Source organism: Chaetura pelagica, unplaced genomic scaffold (genome assembly GCF_000747805.2).
Source record: "Chaetura pelagica isolate M959 unplaced genomic scaffold, ChaPel_1.0 scaffold1771, whole genome shotgun sequence".
In the NCBI taxonomy this organism is placed as follows: Eukaryota; Metazoa; Chordata; class Aves; order Apodiformes; family Apodidae; genus Chaetura; species Chaetura pelagica.
The window spans coordinates 41,097-60,484 of NW_009952197.1; the positions used below are offsets into that span (position 1 = coordinate 41,097).

The 19,388-nt window shown below is 46.2% G+C and overlaps 1 protein-coding gene across 1 annotated transcript; it reads right to left on the reverse strand.

Moving 5' to 3' along the window:
- Window positions 1-6,210: 6,210 nt before the first annotated feature.
- Window positions 6,211-13,882, reverse strand: FAM222B (family with sequence similarity 222, member B). The gene is made up of 2 exons (XM_010007308.1): window positions 13,755-13,882; window positions 6,211-8,397 (listed from the first exon to the last, which is right to left on the reverse strand). Exons 1-2 carry the CDS (start codon window positions 13,834-13,836, stop codon window positions 6,812-6,814), a joined length of 1,668 nt encoding a protein of 555 aa, XP_010005610.1. The 5' UTR covers window positions 13,837-13,882; the 3' UTR covers window positions 6,211-6,811.
- Window positions 13,883-19,388: the final 5,506 nt, after the last annotated feature.

The window sequence follows — 19,388 nt, forward strand, 5'->3', positions numbered from 1 at the left end:
ACACACACACAGACACACACACAGACACACACTCTCACAGACACACACACAGACACACACACAGACACAGACACACACACACACAGGCACACACACACATACACAGACACAGACACACAGGCATACACACACACTCTCACAGACACAGACACACAGACACACACACACACACACATGCACAGACGCACAGACACACACAGGCACACACACACTCACAGACAGACACACACACAGACACACACACAGGCACACACACACATGCACAGACACGCACAGACACGCACAGACACACACAGAGACACACACACGCACAGACACACGCGCACACACACACACGTGGGATTGGCAGCCTCCGAGTAGCTTAAAAAACCCATAATATTAAAATATTAAAATAATTGCACGGCTGACACGTCTCCCTGCTGGAAATGTCAGCCTGATCTTCAAGCACCTCTTAACCTTCCCATCTCTGCATAAAATTGCAGGAAGGGGGGGGGGAGGGTTTGCAAATCCTCTGCAAGGCCTGGGGTGGGAGGCAGGAGATGATGCTCTTCAGATTCACGGTGGAGAGGGAGAAAAAATAACAGAGGAAAATCGATTTTCTATTACATTTTTGCTTAAAGTATCAAGTTTAAAAATAAACTTTCTGGAAGTTGAAGATCTGTTCTAAAGGCCCAGAAGCTGCCATCTTTCTCCATCAGTCCAAAGGGGCTGGGACACTGGCTGGTGTTTCTCAGGCTGTTCCAGCCAGTGAGGAAGGTCTGATTAAATGCCCATTAAATCAAGGGACCCCCTTGAGTGGGGGCAGGGTCTGGGCCTTTGCTTGTTGAAGACCCCAACCACATTGGTGATGCCTTTAGCTACCCAAACCCCAACTCCTTTTTTTTTAACCATCTTACAACAACTTTGGGCTGCAGCCAGGGAGGATCTTTGGCAAGACCACCCTGTCTGCCCCTCGTGCCCTGATTTGTGCTGATTATTGATGCTTCACAGCCAAGGCAGCTGCAGGAGACAATGTTTCAGCAGGAGCAAAATGTGAGGCAGGTTTGCTTTGCTCAGCCTTTATTAACTCTTGGCCAAGCTCTTCTTTCTCCCCCAGCCCTTTGGTCTCAGGATGGAGGGGGTTTGAAGAGTGGGGGGGGGGATGGCAAAGGAGAGGGTTTTATAGAGGGACCATATAAATCTTGGTGCAATTTCATCTTTGCAGCCCTGGCACATCTCCTAGGCCAGCAGCAAGCCCTGCTGAATCAAGTTTGTATCTAATTGCCTTGAAATTCACTTAAACTGATTAAATACTCCAGTGATTTTATTGCAATTTAGCCTCATTGAGCCATTGGAAGAGCACCTGAACAGCAGCTGGGGCTAGAAGATGGCCAACATGAGCCCCCAGCCAAGACCTGCCTTCAACCTGCTTCTTTCCTTTACCTCTTCCAACCCTCACGGACCAACCCCTCCTCTCCCTCCCTTCCCGAGACCCCCCACATTAAGCAGGACTTTTTAAACTCAATTTTTTTTTGGCAGTTACTCCTTTCCAAAGGGCCTCCATGATGTGACTACATGCTGCTGGTTTTGGGCAGAGGACATCTGAGTTTGTTGCCCATCTTGGGTCAAACTCCATGTTTGCGTCCTCCCAAGGTCCGGTGAGCTCAGCGTGGGGGAAAAGATCAAACACAGCAACTGAATCTTTGGAAGAAAACTCTATTTGGCCTTAAAGGAGAAGTTTTTAAAGGTTGGACCTTGCTCTGCCATCTGCTTGAGGCCTTCAGCTTAGTTAACTAAAGGTAAAGTTAAGCTAAAGGTAACTCCTTGGTGGTGGTGGCAGCTGCTCACACCCAAGTCCCCCTGGGCTCATTATCAGATCTTTGCTCTGGCAAACAGCTGGAGCTAGATGTGAAGGTCTCCTGAGGAGGCTTTGCAGAAGGGATTCCTCCTGTTGGGGGAAGAGGTGAAGAAACCAGATTCCAAAGTAGCTCCAGTGATGCTGAGTCAAAGAGTGGATGGAGGGAGAAGCTGCTCTGGGCATGGCAGGTCTGGATGCTGGAGCTGGGATGTGCCCTGCTAAGCTGAGCTGGGCTAAGCTGCCTAGTTTAGCCCAAATTCCTGGAAAAGCATGTGGGAACTCAGCATATTTCTTAGTATCTGCAGAACACTGGAACCATCATGAGAGGTTTTAGTTTGCCATCAGAGGGATTTTGACACTGGGATGTTTGGAGTGAGCGCAGAGGGGGGAGCGGGCTTGAATTGTTGTGCTCGGAGGTGAAAGCAGCAGCTCAGCACCTGAACTGGAGGTGTGACCAGTGGGAAGGGGAGCAAACCCTCAGGACTCATCTTCTGGAAAGAGATAACAGATGTTACAAATCCCCTTTAAAAAGTTGTATATTATTATAATTAAGTTAATAAGCAAAACATGCAGTTTATTACACCCACTACTAGGTCACCACTTTGCAGGGCAGTCAATACTTTCTAGGGAACCTTCCAGGTCCAGCTTTAGGAGCATCCAACATCTCCCTCCTGGCCAGGGCCGGCAGACCCTTAGGGCATGGGACAGCCCTAACCCTCAGAGACTTTGTAAAACTCTCTTAAAACACCTCCTTGCCTCCTCCTCATCTAATTTCAGCACCTTTCTGGCTCTGAGACTCTCTCTTATCTCTTTTCCCAGACCTTCTTGGTGCTCTCGTTGCAGAAGGGCAGCTGGGCTGTGCCCAACACATTTGTACCCCAGGAACCCACAGGGACCCTTCTCCAAATTCTCTTTGGGCTGTGCACAGCCACACCAGCCTCACACACTCACACTGCATTGAACCAGAAGGGGCAGAGGAACCAAATCTCTCTGTATTTTATTTTTCTACATTTATTTTTCCTGTGGACAGAAAAAATATATTAAAAAAAATAATTCTAGTTCATGCCCGAAGCACAGAAGTTTTTCATCAGTCTGTGGCTTAATGAAATACAGCAGCAATTCCCAGTTCTCTCCCCAGTGAGCCCCAGCAAACACTTGTTTGGTTTCTGCAGGAGCATCCAAGCCCCACAGATCCATCTTACATCATAAGCTTAGAGAAAATTCACAAATGTCTTCATAAAATGTTAACTTTGGGCTGCAACAAACTGGGCTTGCAATTTAACAGCTTCAAAGCTTCTCCTCAGCTGACAAGCCACATCAGGGATGGAAGCTTCCACAGCACTTTCATGTTTATCCCTCCCAGGATCCTGCCCACCCGGCTGGCAAGGGAGCTGTCGGGAACCATCAGAATAAGGATGTTCTGCTAAATCAGAGTGGGTCTGGAAAGGGGACAGATTCCAGTGCTGATGCAGAGTTGAGGAAAATGTGAAAATACTTCACTTGATCCTCAAGGAGCAGAGCCCTTCTCTGCAAGTGCTCAGGATCTATCAGGGGAACAGAAACCTTGTGCTGGAGGCAGAGATGAGGAAGCCATAGACCCAGACAGGGAAGCTGCAGCATGAACCCCAGAGGAAGAGAACGTCAGTTTAGGGGGGTCCTGGGGCAAAGGTTACTCATATTTCTGCAGGTTACTCTTATTCCTGCACATGGACAAACATTTGCAGGGGATCAAATCTCCTACCACAGCCCACCAACCCATCTGGTGGCTCTTCTCTTTGTCAGCTGGGTAAGGGACAGAGCCGTGTCTGGCCCTCATGCAGAGGGTTTGGGGTTTGCCCCCCAGGCTGGGCCTGGGGCAGGGTGTGTTTGTGTCTCTGAGCAGCTGCAGGAGCAGAAGTTGCTGAAGGACTGGAAAGGGCTGGTTTAATCAAATTCCCCACTCTTAGAACAAAAGGAAATGTTTCAGTCTGTTTTAACAGTACCATGACCCCTGGGTTTTAAGCAACGTCTCACCTGGCTGAGTCTCAGAAGTATCTTTGCTTCCTGGTCCTGCTGCACTGGGACAAAGTCTCTGAAGTCACTGGTCTGCAACTGCCTGAGCAGGATGATCTCCACAGCTCCCAGTGATCCCCACAGCCACACCCCAGCTCCAAGTGCTCCCTCCAATGACCCCTGCCAGTTCCCAGCAATCCCCACAACCATCCCCAGAGCTCCCAGTGATCACTTTAATGATCCCCCCCACAACCCACACCCCCCCACACCCCAGCTGCCAGTGATCCCCACAACAATCCTCACACCTCCCAGTAGTTCCCACAGCCATCATCCCAACTCCCAGTGATCCACCCCTGCCCCAGCTCCCAGTGATCCCAACACTCCAGACAGCTCCCCCCACCAACACAACCACCTCCCCTCCCATCCACACCCCCCTCCCCGGATGCCACGACACGGGACTCGACTCAAAACTCTCTCTCAGGAGAAAAGCAGGAGGGAAAAAAGAAAAGAGATCACTTTAATAACAGTCTGGGTTGAGATGTGTAGCAGGCTATGGAACAGAGGAGACGCCAATGTTTTATTTAGTAAAAAGGTCTGTATTCAGGTAGCAGAACACCTTACAGTGACTAACTCGGCAGGAGAGGTTAAAGTCAGCACAGCCCTAGATCGGTCTGGGGGAGAAGGATGGGGCAGACAGGGGGGAAACTGGGAGGGAGCAGCTTCAGACTCAAACCTTGGCTTCCAGTATAATGGATTCAGAAAAATATTGCATGAAAAGCCTCAGGGTTTTAGTTCTTTCATAGATGTATATTTACCAGTTTTCACAAAGACTGCAGGAATACGATTATAAACAATAAATTAGGACTTCATGTTGCTATCATTTGGCATAACACAATCAGGCAATTTTTCCTTTTTTAAATATAAGGCAACACAAGCCAACACATAATTTAATCCGTCTTTAGTCAAATTGCTTAACCTTGCTAAAGAGTTACCACTAAAGAACGGTTTATAGTACACTTAAAAAGAATTTAAATAATGACATTAAGTGTACTAAGGAGTCAGAAAACGTACTCTGCTAAGCTTTGAAACCTAAATATTTGTTACAGCCCAGGACTACACGTCTAAATTAAAAAAATACAAATAAATGTCTTCTAATTTTTCCATTTACGAAAAACTTTTAAGAATCTCTAGCCAACTATGACGTCACTTCAAAACGTGTTATTTTTTCTTCTTTTTTTTTGTCTTTTTTTTTTCCTTTTTTAAATTTTGTATGATGTCTTTTTTAAGATTTTTTTTTTTTAAACCATGCTCGTTAAGGAAAAATTCAAGGAGCAAATACTTAAGGCTTTGTTTGTCAAAAGGGCTGTGAGGGAGGCCAATGGATGGCAGAGGCCAGTGGGTTCACCCATACACAATGCTACTCAAACCCACACTACCAGGAGACATTCATACAGAAATATTACACTTAAAAGTTACAGTGTAGAGCAATATTTTTAGCCAGTGTACATATAAAGAATCAATGCTTTTTTTTTTTTTAATTAGTTTTGTTGGTTTTTGTTTTTTTTTTAATTTCCAAACTTGGCTGTGATCATTATTGTTCAAGTATTAGTCTCGTTAATGGAGATGAGAAATTTTCTACTTTCAAGAAACTCGACTGTTAGAAAGGAAAGGTCTGTTTTGGTTCACTGAGGAGAACAAGAGGCTGAGGTTACCCAACAGTTAGTGTCCTACGGTCACTGTCCCCACTGGCTGCTGGAAGTGACGTGGGAAAGGAACAGAAGGAGTTAGGCACCACGACCCTGGGAAAAAGGGATGTTATAAATAGCTTCGCTAATTCCCAGAGAGGAGAATTGTTCCATTAAATCCGCTGTGGTGTTTTGATGGGAGAGGAATTTGGGCCTGTTGGTCCCACAGTGGCTCGTGAGTGGAGCTTTGCTTCAGATCAACCCACCTCCTGTCCCGTGGGGACTGCTGCCGGGGGGGACGGTGCCCTGCCGCTCCCCCACCCGCTCATTGCACCGGAGACGAGCTCCAGGTACGTCTCCTCGCCCTGAAATTAAATTCTAGCTACCCGAGAAGTGGCTGAACCCTTTTTTTGGAGTTGTCAGTGGGTCTGGATTCCCTTCAGATCAGGACGGCCAGACTCCTAGCAGCGAGAGGTTCAGACCAGGTTGGCTCTTAGGCTGGCGAAGGGGAAGCAGGGAAGGGAAACACGACGCAGAGAAAAGGCAGCTACTGAGGGCAGCTCTGCTGCCTACGTCCTAAAGCCACCGCTCCCCCCTCCTCCATACCCTGTCTGCAAACAAACAAACAAACAAAAGTGTCAGAAAAATCAGCCAGAGATTTTTGGCTTTGGAAAAAGTCTAAACTGAGAAACGCGGGAGTCTCGGCAAGAAACAGCTGAGAAGCTTCTTCCTGTGTTAATGCCTAAATACACACCCCTAGCTGGCTCTTTCAAACACAGGCTTCGTTTTCAATTAAACAGGCCTCTAGACAGTGCAAATGGTCAGTGTTTAATGCATTAATGAAATGGGCTTTCGAGTTGAAAATAAGCCCTGCTTCCTGACAATTCTGTTGCTCTTAATCTTCAGAGGAAACGGAGATGGAAATTTAAGCAGCTCCCTACCTCACTCTTCACGGAGCTGGTGAACAGATGCAACTGCCAAACCCTGCAGCAACTCAACATCAGTCCAGCAAGGAGCTACTGAGCAGAAGGCAAAAGCTGCACAAAGGGGGTTCTGCGGTGAGGAAACAGCTGTGGTGTGAAGTAGTGTAATGAAATTCTTGGAAACAAAAGGCATGTCAAGTATCTGAGGCAGAAAGGAGATAGAGAACATGTAAAGCAAAGCTTTTAAATATACAGTATGTCTTCTTCCAACGGTTACTATAATGATCACACAAGTTTGCAAGTTAAAAATGCCTTGCTTATTAATTAAAATTAAGACTAAACCTATAATTTTTGTCTGTGAAAGTGACTGCAGCCTATCTATACCCTGGGTGTTGAATATGAAGATTTCGACTATCGGTTGGTTCAGGTGCTCGGTTCATGGGAGGCCGATGGACTTTCCCCAGCACAGCCATGCTCTGATCTCGGAAGCAGGACTGCTGGAAGTCTCCACTTAGGTAATCCATGGTCTGCATCACATTATTCTGGCTGGATGGGCCAGCTCCAGCTCTGTAATGAGTTCCTCCCGCACAATCTAGCGGCGCTCCTGCCTGTTGTCCCCCGTGGAAAGGCATGGCGAGGTCCTGGGACCCAGAGCTGTCACTGTTGGGTGTGGGCAGGATGTTATTCCAGATGGGCTGGAAATAGTGCCCATTGGTATATGGCAAGGGTCCCTGCAACCCGTTCACGGGTGGAGAAGGTGTCGGCTTCTCGTTGGGGTGCTTCAAGGTGAATGACTGGCCCATGCACAGTTCTTGAGGGTAGCTGGATGTTTTGCCAGGAAAACTCTGCCCTGCCATCTCCCTCTGAGGGTGCTTCCCTGCGAGTCCAGCAGGCCCAGCAGCATCTCCACACATTTGCTGCAGATGCGCGAGCTGGTGCTGGTTCCACGCCAACGATTTGATTTCGTTCTGGTAGGCGGACGGCACCCTGTTGATATTCACCATGGGCACGTTAACAGAGGCAGGAGGAATAGCAGCAGCAGCATGATCTACAGGGTTTACTACACAGGAAGGCATGGGTGTAGGGACATTGTGAGTAGATACCCTGGTACTTGCATTGATAAGCAGGTTGCGACTTATAGGGCTGGGGTTTGCAATCTGTCCCTCACACACTGAGGTAGTGCTAATGCCAGCTCTGGCCTGGCAGAACTGGTTAATCTGGTGCACAATGCTGCTCAGGTCCGGTGGCTGGTTCTGCTGCAGGGTGGCAGCCATAGAGAGGGGAATGGTTGAGGTAGACACGGTCACATTCGGCGGCGCGTCTGCATCCGGCATCTTTCTGCTTCCATGCAAACCCGGCTGCAGCAGCGGGTGCTGGGGGTGCTGCAGAGGCTGGTGTGCCATGGGCTGAGGGTGCTGCAGGCCCTGCAGCTGCTGCATCTTCTGAGGGTGCGGCAGCGCCTGGGGCTGCGGGATCCCCTGAGGGTGCGGTAAGCTTTGTGGCTGTGGGATACCCTGAGGGTGCTGCAGAGCCTGGGGCTGCGGGATGCTCTGGGGGTGCGGCAAAGTCTGTGCATGCTGGAGAGCCTGCTGGCGAGCAAGCGCCTGGGGGTGGGTTAAAGTGCTCGGTGCAACGTAGGGGGTGGAAGGGGGATTCATCATCGCTTCCGGCAGCAGGCGCGTGCGCGTCCCGTCAAAGTCCTTGATGATTCCTTTCGCTGGGGATTTGACTATCGCCAGGAGGCCCGTTTTGGTGGTGGCCTGAGACGGGTAGGGACTGTACCTCTGGCCCGAAGTATCAAGTCCGTTCACAGTACGGCGTATGTGTTTCCTCTGGGGAACCTTGACACTGTTTGGAAAAATTTTTATAGTCAGTGGATTGTTGGCGACCTTCTTAGCATAAGCATCCAATTCTGCTGGGGTAGGATACTGTGCAGATCTCATTTTCTGTGTAGTGTCCCCTGTGGAGAAAGGAAATTTGTCAATACTGATTCTGGTAAGCAAGGGATCAACCCCCGGACAAGACAGCTGCACAACAAGGGCAGAGAAATCTCCAAGGAATCAAGAGGCAAGAACTTCAATCTTCCCAGACGAGCGGATTGTGCACCAGATACCTCATTCCCTTTATTACCTGGTGACCAACACAACCCCCAGTTCAGCTTAAGGCAAGACCTGCCTAGGGGAGCAAAAGGAAACCAGTGTTTTCATCAGAGCACGTTTGCAGTGGGACAAAACCAGGTAACACACTGTAAACATCAGATTGTCTCCAGCCTGAGACATTTCCCACGGCTTGCAGCGGTGGGGCTGTGGTCTATTCTCTTAATTTCAGGCTGCCTCCCCACAGCTCCTCAAGCCATTCTCAGCATCTTCACTGTGTAAATCAAAATCCGAAAGTTATGAATTAAACATTAAACCCATGTAATGCTGAGGTGAGAACCATACAAAGCACTTCAGCTCAAGCCTCCCATTTACATCCGTGTTCTTTTCTAGATGCTGACATCTGAAAGCACTTGGAGTGTCTTTTTGTCCATTAAGAAGCCCTTGTCAGTCCAAGTTCAGCAAATGGAAGGAGGAGGCTACACGTGCTTTATGGCTTGCAATTATTTCTTCAGCTGAATTTTCAGTGTGGCACCTTGCTAAGGACAACATCCTAATATCACACAGTGAAACCATGTGATTACCTCACAAGATTAAAAACATGCCATTCTCCAGACATAGACAAAAGACTTCTGGAGACAGGGGTGTGGCTTCCCTTACTCCAATTTACCAGATACCTACCTTGCCCACAAGCTCAAAGTGCTTTTGGAGAGAACTTCAGAAATCTGGGGAAGTGCTCATGCCTGTCACTAAAATGGAATTCCAACCAGAGCAAGGCTGTTCCCCTAGCTCTGCTCTGCTGCTCAACTCCTATGGGACTAGTGCTTCTGAATATACTATAAACTTCCTATACTGACTTGCAAGTTTGACAATCTGATTTTGCTTTTGTTTGATTTCTTCCCCCTGCAACTTGCAAACAGTTTACTAAAAAAAAGAAGTTCAGCATCCCTGTGCCATCTGCTGCTGTGCTGAGAGAGGGAAGACATGGCAGCCAGCTCCTCCAGAGCCCAAGAGCACACCAGCCTCACATCTGGCCCTCTGACCCAAGGAAATCTAATGCTCCAGTAAGGAGTTTGATGTTCCCAGGCAAACAGCTCTTCCTGTTGAAAACTTACATCTGATTCTTTTAAGCAATTTGCCTCCAAAAGGTTCCTGAATACAGCTCAAGTCTGAGTACCTGCCATCTCTCTCTCTGCACCCAGCATCTTCAAAGCCTTCACAGGTGAGGGGGGCACTTGCTTTCAGAGGACTCACGTTCAGAAAATAAGGGCCAGAAAACGCAAAACAGGATATCAAAAGAAAGAATCATTACAGAATATTAAAATTATATTTTGTGAAAGTAGAAGCTTTGCAAGCACATTGCCTCATGTCTCCAGGACAGCACCTACCAGGGTGTTGGTTATACTCTTACTCTCAGTGCTGCCCTGGCACACACCTCCCTGTCTCTCAACCAAACGGAATGCTCATCAGACATGAGCCTGAGCCTCCTCTACAATCAGATCCCTGTACCTGCTACAGGTGGTTTATATCTGCCCTTTTGAGTGAGCTGCTATGCACCTAACAGAGAGCGCTGGATGGATTTGCCAGTACTAATTTGCCTCAACAGCCAAGGCCTTCATGAGCTTCCTAACCTTTGTTTTAGCATCGCCCACACCCATCATGTTCTGCTTTTTCCCCAGGAGATGACCCTTGCAACTCACCATGGATCAGAGAAGAACCATCAGCAACAGACAGGGGAACCCACTGCTGTTTGTATTATTGTTTATGTTAAGGCCACTGTCACACAAAGCTTTTATTTTCAGATGAAAAATTGAAGTAGATACTTTAAGACCTTTGCCATCAACATTTCCCAGCCTGGTTTACATCTCTACAGGCATATCAGCAAATTAGGCAGTAAATGTAAGCACTAAAATATTCATTCACCCAAGCATGCATTTTTCTGTTACAGGGGAACTGTGGTGGAAACAGCAATGTTGGAAGAGGCTGTGGCCATGGGTTACAACGTATCTGTAACCCCCAGTTTGGAAGGACTCCTTCCTTCCCCTGACAAAGAGAAAATAACCCCTCAAACTGAAACGACACATCAACATAATGTTTGGCATCCTACCAAATGGCAAACCAGCTCCTAAATCCCTCTGACAGGATCTCCTGAAACCAACCACCATGTCAAACAGTGCCTGGTTTGCGTACAGGTAAGATGATGCTCCTCGTACTATGGACTAACTCAGCCCTTCTACTTAGGTCTGACCAAGGTGATGCATTTCCCAGAGTCTCAACATGCTGCTTAAAATGTGCTTTGCTAGCAGTTCCACGGGCAAGATTTGATGACTGGAATAATTAAGGCAACAAACAATTAGGAGAAAGGCATTACAGGGTGAGTAAAGAGTCTGAATAACCCATACAAATATCCTACAAATCAGTAAGGAACAACTACGTCTGGCTAGTAAGTGAATAGAAAAACAGCTTGAAAGACCAAGAGAAAATGCTGGTATTAGAATCTGTTCCTCATTTGTGTGTAAGTGCAAGAATTCTGGATTAGGCCATAAAATGACAAGGAGGATGGCAGATGAACAAGCTCCATCAATAAAATAATGGGATGAGCTTCACAAAGCTACCAAATGGTAAATGCAAGGCAGAATACTTTGGTTGAAAAGTAATTATTACATGTTTACTATAAGATAAAGCTGTGCAGTCAAGAAATTGGTAAGCTGCAAATTCACACTCTCACTAATCCCCTGGCAACCAATCCATCTGGTCACATTCCTGTGCCTGTCTCACTGCTGGAGCTAATTCTATCATGAAAGGAGATGTACTTCTCCACCTCACCTCAGCACTAATGTAACATTTTTAAAGTGCATTTTACATTAAGGATTTAAAACTCACTGCTTTTAAAACTGCCTATGGTTAAATTTTCATTAACATTAAACAAAACACAAACAGGCCTTCAGGATTCCTACCCTAATGAGAGGATCTGCACTGGGACATGTGAAAAACAGCTACTGCAGCAGCTTCTGTACATACTTGACAGAAAGAGCCCTCACCCCTAGGAAGAACATTGCCCAAATGGTCTTGCCTCAAGCATCCCAATTGACTGGTCAGGTTTATCCTGGAGTCACTGGGAGGAAGGAGAGAGTATCAATATGGAATAAGTGAGAAATTCCCTGCATGGATAAGGAGAAATTTCAGGGTTAGTCTTCCCTGTGGTGCAGACTGGGATTTAAAGAAATATACCGAAATTGGAAGTCCCAGAGTGAATAGTTTCTAAAGGAAAAAATATGTCCATGTTGATCTACAAAACTCCTACTGCAAAGACCACCCTTAAGAAAAGTGCCTCTTGTCTGTGGGTGAATAAGAAAAAGAGATAATTGAGCTAATGTTGATTTTTAAAGCATTAATAAGACATCTGATCCAGAAAACTACATTTAAAAAATTATTACTACAAACGCTAAAGACTGCATAAAGGCTACCCTGTGGAGTTCTGTGCCCCTTATAGAAGCAATAGCACTATCATTAAAGCCCGCTTCCAACCCCCATCACAAGTCACAAGTCACTGTTCATTAAAAATGCTCATTAACTCTGCTGTCCCTTGGCCAGGGGCTGGGCTACTTGTGCATATACAGTACAGAGGGAAACGCACCAATTAATCTCACACACATCTGCAGCAGGGGTGAGCAAGGTCTGCAGGAGCAGTTTCATTTTCCATAGAAATCAGAACAAACTGGAACAGCTGAGCATTACCACTGCCAGGCAGTGCCTGCCAGCTCCTTTATGTCCTAAATTCTTTCAAATGCAGCACCCGAAGCTCTTTGCTAAGCAGGATACAGCAATGCTTCCAGCACAGGGATGAGCAGTTCTCAGAAACAGCATCAGGTACCATCAGGTTAAGAGACTGCCCACATACCAGCAGGCTGCCTTGTAAACGTGTAATTAGCAAATACCTAATTTATGCACAGCTACCCTCACGTGAACCTCAACAGTGTCCCTTCAGAACTAAGCTTTCCAAGCCACCACAAGGACCTAGGTATGTTCTCACAACAGCCCACCTTCTGAATAAAGGTGTTTTGGTCATCAAAGCTCCAACTGGAAATGGAAGAGAGAAAGGAGGGGAATGCCCAGTTTCAGGCCATCTAAGGAGGTCCTTTTGTGAGTCACTGCTGTTGAAAGTGTCATTACAATTACCAAACCTGTGGAGTTGGCATAAATGCTGTTCAAGTGCTGGGGGGGGGTGGCACACGTGTGTACGTGAACAGTGTCAGGCAGGACTTTGTGTCACCCTTAACCGTAAAATTATCTCACCTATTTTCAGGAGCATCACAAGCCTTAACATATGTACAGTTTAGCTGCAACTGGACTGTAAATTACTTGGTTTTAAAGAATGAGTCCAACAGCAAACTGAGGGTAAGGAGATATGCCAATGCATGTTTCAAATACAAGAGATAGGTCACAGCCCTAAGAACCAGTAGACAGACTTGACGTGTAGAAACCTTGGTATTTCCGACATTTCAGCTGAACAATCACTGTACAACTTAGTGAGAAAGAGAAGAGCCAGAGTAAGATTTTTAAAAATCTCTAGCCAGTAAACTTACATTCCCAAGCACCAGTTTTTCTTAAAAAACACTAGTACAACTATGAAAAAAATGACTGAAGTTATAAAAACCCCAGAATTATCAGAGTACTCTGCAGATGTATTTTCAGAGGCACCAAAAAGACATCAGAAAGAAGAAGGAAACTTTAGTAATTTGGGCTGGATGACTAATATTTGCAGTACACACCCCAGGTATGTCGAACAACAGAACTGCTGACCTCAAAAGGTTTGCATTAGCCTGATCCAACTTTTATTGGTGTCTACAAGTAACTAAACAAATGGAAGTGAAAAAGAGTCAGGGAAAAGCTGTGTTAAGAAGCAAGCCAGCTGGCACACTTTTGGCACAAAAAGTTTTCAGCAAAGAGGCACGAATGTCACAGAAACCTCACTTGCATTTTGTCTTGCTGTGGTTAAAATTAACCTTTATAAAGTCAGGAAGGAGGGAGAGCTTGCTGCACACATGTGAACCTCCACAGCCATTTCTCAGAACCATTATTGACAGATGCCTTGAAGGCATAACAAAAGAAAGACTCTAACATTACATAGTTTTTCCACTGTATCCTAATGTTCATGTCACAGCTGTACCAGAGCCAGATTTAACAGTTAACCACATCCTGCAGACAAAACGTCACTCACATTTCTGAAGTCCAGTGTTCATCTGCGTGTAAGAAAGAAGCTGAAAGGAGAGGTCACCTGGTCCTGGCAGACAGGCCAGCATGGCAGACAGGCACTAACACAACATGGGGCATTCACTCCTCTGCACACTGCAACAACAGAGAGACAATTCAAAGTTATAATACAAGGAGGAACAGAGAAAAGAAAGCGGCAAAGAGCCATCCCTGGGTGAAGGCCTGACCAAGCACAGATGTGTGACCACTGCTCTGGCCCTTCCTGCATCTTGTAACAGCCACAGAAATACTTCCAGAGGTGGGTCATCTGCAGGGTTAAACTAAAGCAGCAATCCTGCTCTCCTCTTGCTGCTTGAAACAGGACAGTCCTTAACTCCATCCTCAGATTTCAAAGGTGGCTATTATGAATGGTAAAGAAACCACCACCGTTCATTTTACTACATATTGAAATGCACTGGCGATCTACCAGGAATGGCCAAAGCAAGTCCTCTGGAGAAATCCTGTCAGCTGCTCTTTCACCTTTAATAAAAAGGCACGGCATGCATAAATTGAAGGCAAAGTATGCAGCACTCTGCCTCGTGGCAAGATTAAGCTGCATGCTACAGCTTGTAATTTCTGTGGTCCATTAGGCTGAAAGATGAATGGCTACAACTTCCTTCATTTCATAGGAGACTCGCTAACCTGCCCAGCTCTGGGTCAGACCAACAGCAAGATGTGCCTTCTGCACATAGGAGCTGCAGAGCTGCCACCATCCTCTGCTGCAGAGGTTCAGACTTTAGGATCCCAAACCTCAAAATGAACACTGAGCTCTTCAGGTATCAACACTGCATGCCTACCCTCAAATCCTATCATGGGCATTCAGACACAAGAGGGGTTTCCAGCAACAAAGATAACTCAGGATCAAAGTCTCGTGATGTTACTAGTACTACAGAGAGAAACTTGAGTTGTAACAAGGTCTCTGGAGGCCACCTGGTGCAAGTCCCTGCTCAGATCTCCCTTCTGCACCTACTGAGGCAAGCTAGAGCCAGCCACGAGCACTTTGGAAAGCTCTGGGAAATGGGGTGACTGAGCCAAGCTGGAGAAATCAGCTGACTTCTCCTCCTTGCCCAGATCTCCTCAAGCTTCAGTGCCACTATACAGGCACTGTATACCAAAGCATCTATAGAACAGCTAAAAAGGGCCTGAGGTTTGTTACATGGCCCCCAAAACATGGAAAGAGCTGAAGGCTTCAAAAGTTATTGGCTGGTTTGATATGAGTCGTTGTTTCAAAACCCCAATGAAAACAACCAGGAAGGCAATGAAAGATCAAGACAGGTGAAGCAGAAAGCTCAAGAGCAGCAGAAGCCACAACTGCAGAGGCCACTTCCAAAAAAGCCTCACTGCTGAGGACCATGCAAGTGATGTGAACGGAGCACCTGGATGACACTTGACGCAGCAACGCCAGCGCTGCATCCTGGAGAGCACTACCACTTTCTGCTTCACAAAGCCCCAAAAGCCACCCTCTCTGCTGGCACACTTTTCAGACTCTAATTGGAAACCTCACCTCTGACCACTGCCACAGGTCAGGCCACCCACGGAGCACCTGCACCAACACAGCAGACTTAAAGCTTACCTGCAACAGCAATTACTGTGTGTAATTCATTAGCTCCTCATTAGCTGGCATCTCCTCAGCTCAACACACAAGGGCTGATTAAACCAACAGCCAAGATAACTCATACAAATATTAATTTATGAAAACTTCTGTATCTTCACAGTGCAAGTGCTCTCAAAAGCTGAGTGTTGCTGAGCCAGCCCGCTGGGTGCCACTGTGACTAACAATTAAGAACAATTTTGGACACTGAATGCTCCACAACTCCGTGCTACTGCCTGTTCACCCCACCCACTCAGAGTAACAGGGACTCAGGGCTGGGACAAACACACACAACCTCACCAAGCTGCAGGTCTAACAGCCCCAACACGAAGAGAATGAGTTTACATTCACTCTCTGTTTATTCCTTAAGAGACAGCAATGATCTACACTACTGTACGTTCTAGATTTGTAGTTGTAAAACCTTGCAAAAAAGGTCAAAACCTGGATTTTCTTCTCACACTCTGTGGTAGGTGGAGTTTCAGAAGGTGCTCAGAAATGATGGCTGAACAACCGTCACATTCACAACTTAAAGGAATTGCTTTAGGAGCTGAGAAGTTGCTCGACCTTTATAATGAGATTAATTCATGACTCTAAGTATGCAATGTTGAGAGAAACTTTGCTAACAGCCTGTGGGCAGCAGTTTCTTGCCCCAATTTATGCCCAGCAAGACCAAAAAGACAAAACAAGAATGCAGCTCCTTTTAATCAGAAGATAAAGCCAGTGTGAGGTGTCAGAGCTTTACCTGAGTAAGCAACGGAAACACTCAGTCAGCAAGAAAAAAAATAATAATTGTATTTTCTCTTTTTTCTCATTTCATCAACTTCAGAAGACTGGCAAAAACAAGACCTATTTCTCAGTGAAAAGCAGACAGACAAAATGAAGAGCCTTCACTTCAGTCAGTAAACCATCAGACCACACCATTCTCATATTCAGTGAAGCAGCAACCTTTCACTCCACTACTGTCTGATGCCAGCCCTGGATTGCTTCCCATCACTGCACAGCCAAAGGAGCTGGTGTTTAAAACATTCTTCAACTGAAGGCACGTTTGTGCCCCCCAAAGAGAAAAGTGCTCTGCAGTGCAGCACTGCTCCCACTGTGTTCTGGGACTGAACAAGGGCTGCTCCTGACAGCGAGATATGAGGAAGGTTTGCTCACCCGCTCCATCACCAACATTCATTACAGCCTGAACACTGTGACTCTGAGCAAAGCTCTTGCTGAAGTGCCATGGAAAGGCTCAGCAATAAACAGGATAATGGCACATTAGGAGAGAGAACAAGTGACTAAGAGTGGTCACAGCATTCAACTTGGAATAGCCAGGCTCCTGTGACAAGGCAGCCCTGCTTCTTTGAAGGTCAAAACATGTATTTACAGAAGCTTTAGTTCCAATATAGAGAGTAATGTTTTAGAGAGGGCTATAAAGGCAAGTTGTTCCTGCAGACAGATAATCATTTTAGGCAATGCCAAAGGTTCATAAAAGACTGAGGTGGCAGTAATCATTTTAAAGGAAATACTGGAGGTACAAAAATTACTTTAAGTAGAAGCATAAAATAATTCTTTCAGCTTGATTTGCAATAACCACATTGATGCCATCTAGGTCACTGCTGAGCATTAAAAAAAGAAATTCAGACATACAGAGAAGTGCTGACCATAACTCCATTGCTGAGTTCCATATTATAATTAAAATCCCACTCCAATTTTTATTCTCTATGAAATTGATATGGTTTTTCAAAATCAAGATCTCAGGATGTGAAAACAAATGCACTTGAAATGTCTTTACAAACAAGCACATTATTTTATGTTTTTTTGTTAGAAATTAGCTAACATTTATTCCCTTTGAGATATCAACATCTCACAACTTTCTGCTGCAACTGATCTTCAGCATCAGCCAGCACAGAAAACTCCAACATACCACCCATTTAAAATGAACCAAAATCCCCTGCAGGGACCATGTTTGGGGTTGAGGTGAGCATCAATGGTTGTCCCAAACTGTGGTTCTGCACAGGCTCAGGTCAGCAGCACAGGGTCCTGACACAGAGGCAGATGGGCCCATCATCCCCTCCTGAGCTTGGCTTTATTGCTTCTCATTAGCCCAGAGCAGGAGAGAAACTGAACTTGGCACATCAAGACTTCTCGTCAGCCGACTTGGCTCCACAATAGCAACTTGTGTGGGCATCAGCACCTGCAAAGCTCCCCATGGGGCTGCTGCCCTAAGCCCTCTGAGGACGAGTGGTGTGGTACTGGGTGAACTGGGACAGACACCGTGAATCAGGAAACGAGGGGGTTTTTTTGCACTGTACACAGCTCACTAACACCAAACCAGTCAGCTGCAAACTGGAGAGCAAGCTGACCAGCAGGCCCTGGCACCCCGCAATGCAGGGCAGCTGTAAACCCCTTACCTTTTAAACAGTATATTAAACTGATTCTGTACACTGCCAAACAGCATAATGAGCTTTGTCTTGAAAACATATATATAAAGATACAGCACATTCCCAGAGGAAAACAATCTTTAGATTGGAATAAATAAATACATACCCCTCTTTGAAGTGATTTTAATCTAATCTGGCTGCAGGATATAATCTTAGCAGCACACGTACGGATGCTCTATAAAGCAGCAGGTTTAGACACATTAATAGATATTTTTTTCTCCTAAGATTTATTAATAATTAAATCAAAGCATGATAAGCTTAAGAGGTATTTGCAGTGCTTGGGATTTGGGGGAAAATGTCACATCCCCACAATAACTGTCACATTCAGCCTTACCTGCATATCAGGGTGGTGTTTGGTCCAGGCAGCACAGTGATTTTCAGAGCAAGTTCTGTCTCCACCAGGGCACATTGGAGAGGATGAAGAGCTCACCTCCACCCATTGCCCTGGGACACACTCCCCCCTTTGAGCTAAGAATCCATTCCAGCAACACTTACCTCTGGACTAAAAGGATGTATTATTTTCTGGCTGATATTCAGAGTTTAGTATCACCTCTGACAGAGCCACTGCTTCTCAGGCCAGGAGGGACTTCTACAAGCCAGAGTAAAACCTGGGTGTAAAGTAACTTGGTACTACTAGGAAATTTCTAATACTCTAACACAGCTTTATCATTATATAAACAGACCACAATATGCAGAGTTATTGCCAAGTTTTAAAATATGCCAGTCTCTCAAGGTCCCAAGAGGCCTTACAGGGTAAAAGCACAAAGGAAACCCACCCCACAAACCATCCCCAGCCAGTGAAATATGGGAAACTGAGCTGGTTTGGCTGAAAAGGAGCTGGTGAAGCTTAAAGTTGGGTTCCTGAAAGTAAACACGCATGTTTGAAATTCCACGATTAACTGCAGGCTTGTTCACAGAGCTCGGGGCTGGGAGGAAGCAGGAGCATCTACCCACACACAAAAGAAAAGCTCCAAACTATTCCAAGTTTCCAGCACCCCGGGGTCCCGTGAGCCGTGCGAGGGTTGTTAAGCGCTCGCGGTGACTGACACGCTTGGCTTCTCCTCGTTATTCACAAGGTAGCCCCGTGAAATTCCGTAACCGCTGGCGGGATTTACGGCAGCCCCCAAGCGCACGCGGCACATTACAAGTTCAGCATCTAGAAATGCTGCAAACAACAACAAAAACTGACTTGGGCTGTGAAGTTTCTTTGGTACAAATGTCTGTAAGAGCTTGCCAGGAAACATAATTGAATCCGGGCCAATTTTCATGCTCCAAGGGAAACTCAGTGTCTCATTTACCCCCTGGCAGGCTTCTCAAGACCAAATGAGATTCGTTCCTTTTTTCTCTCCCAAAGTAACCTAAAAAACCAGAGGTTTCAAAAATTTGTTTGTGTCAACCACAGATGCTGAACCCCCACCAACCTCAGTGTTCAATATGATTCCTACCAGTCCGCCATGCCTCGCTTGACAGCATCTAGACTGATCCTGCAGGATTCCTGCCTTCTCCAGCTCTAAAGCCTCCCTTTCTTCTCATGCACTTACCAGAACGGCCCTTTCCCAGGACTGCTAAAGAGTCAGAGATAAAT

Coding starts and splice junctions, on each gene's coding strand:
- FAM222B (XM_010007308.1), bottom strand. CDS start 13,836: ATGCTGGCCTGTCTGCCAGGACCAGGTGACCTCTCCTTTCAGCTTCTT. Junction 8,398..13,754: donor GAACACTGGACTTCAGAAAT/GTGAGTGACGTT, acceptor CTTTCTCCACAG/GGGACACTACACAGAAAATG.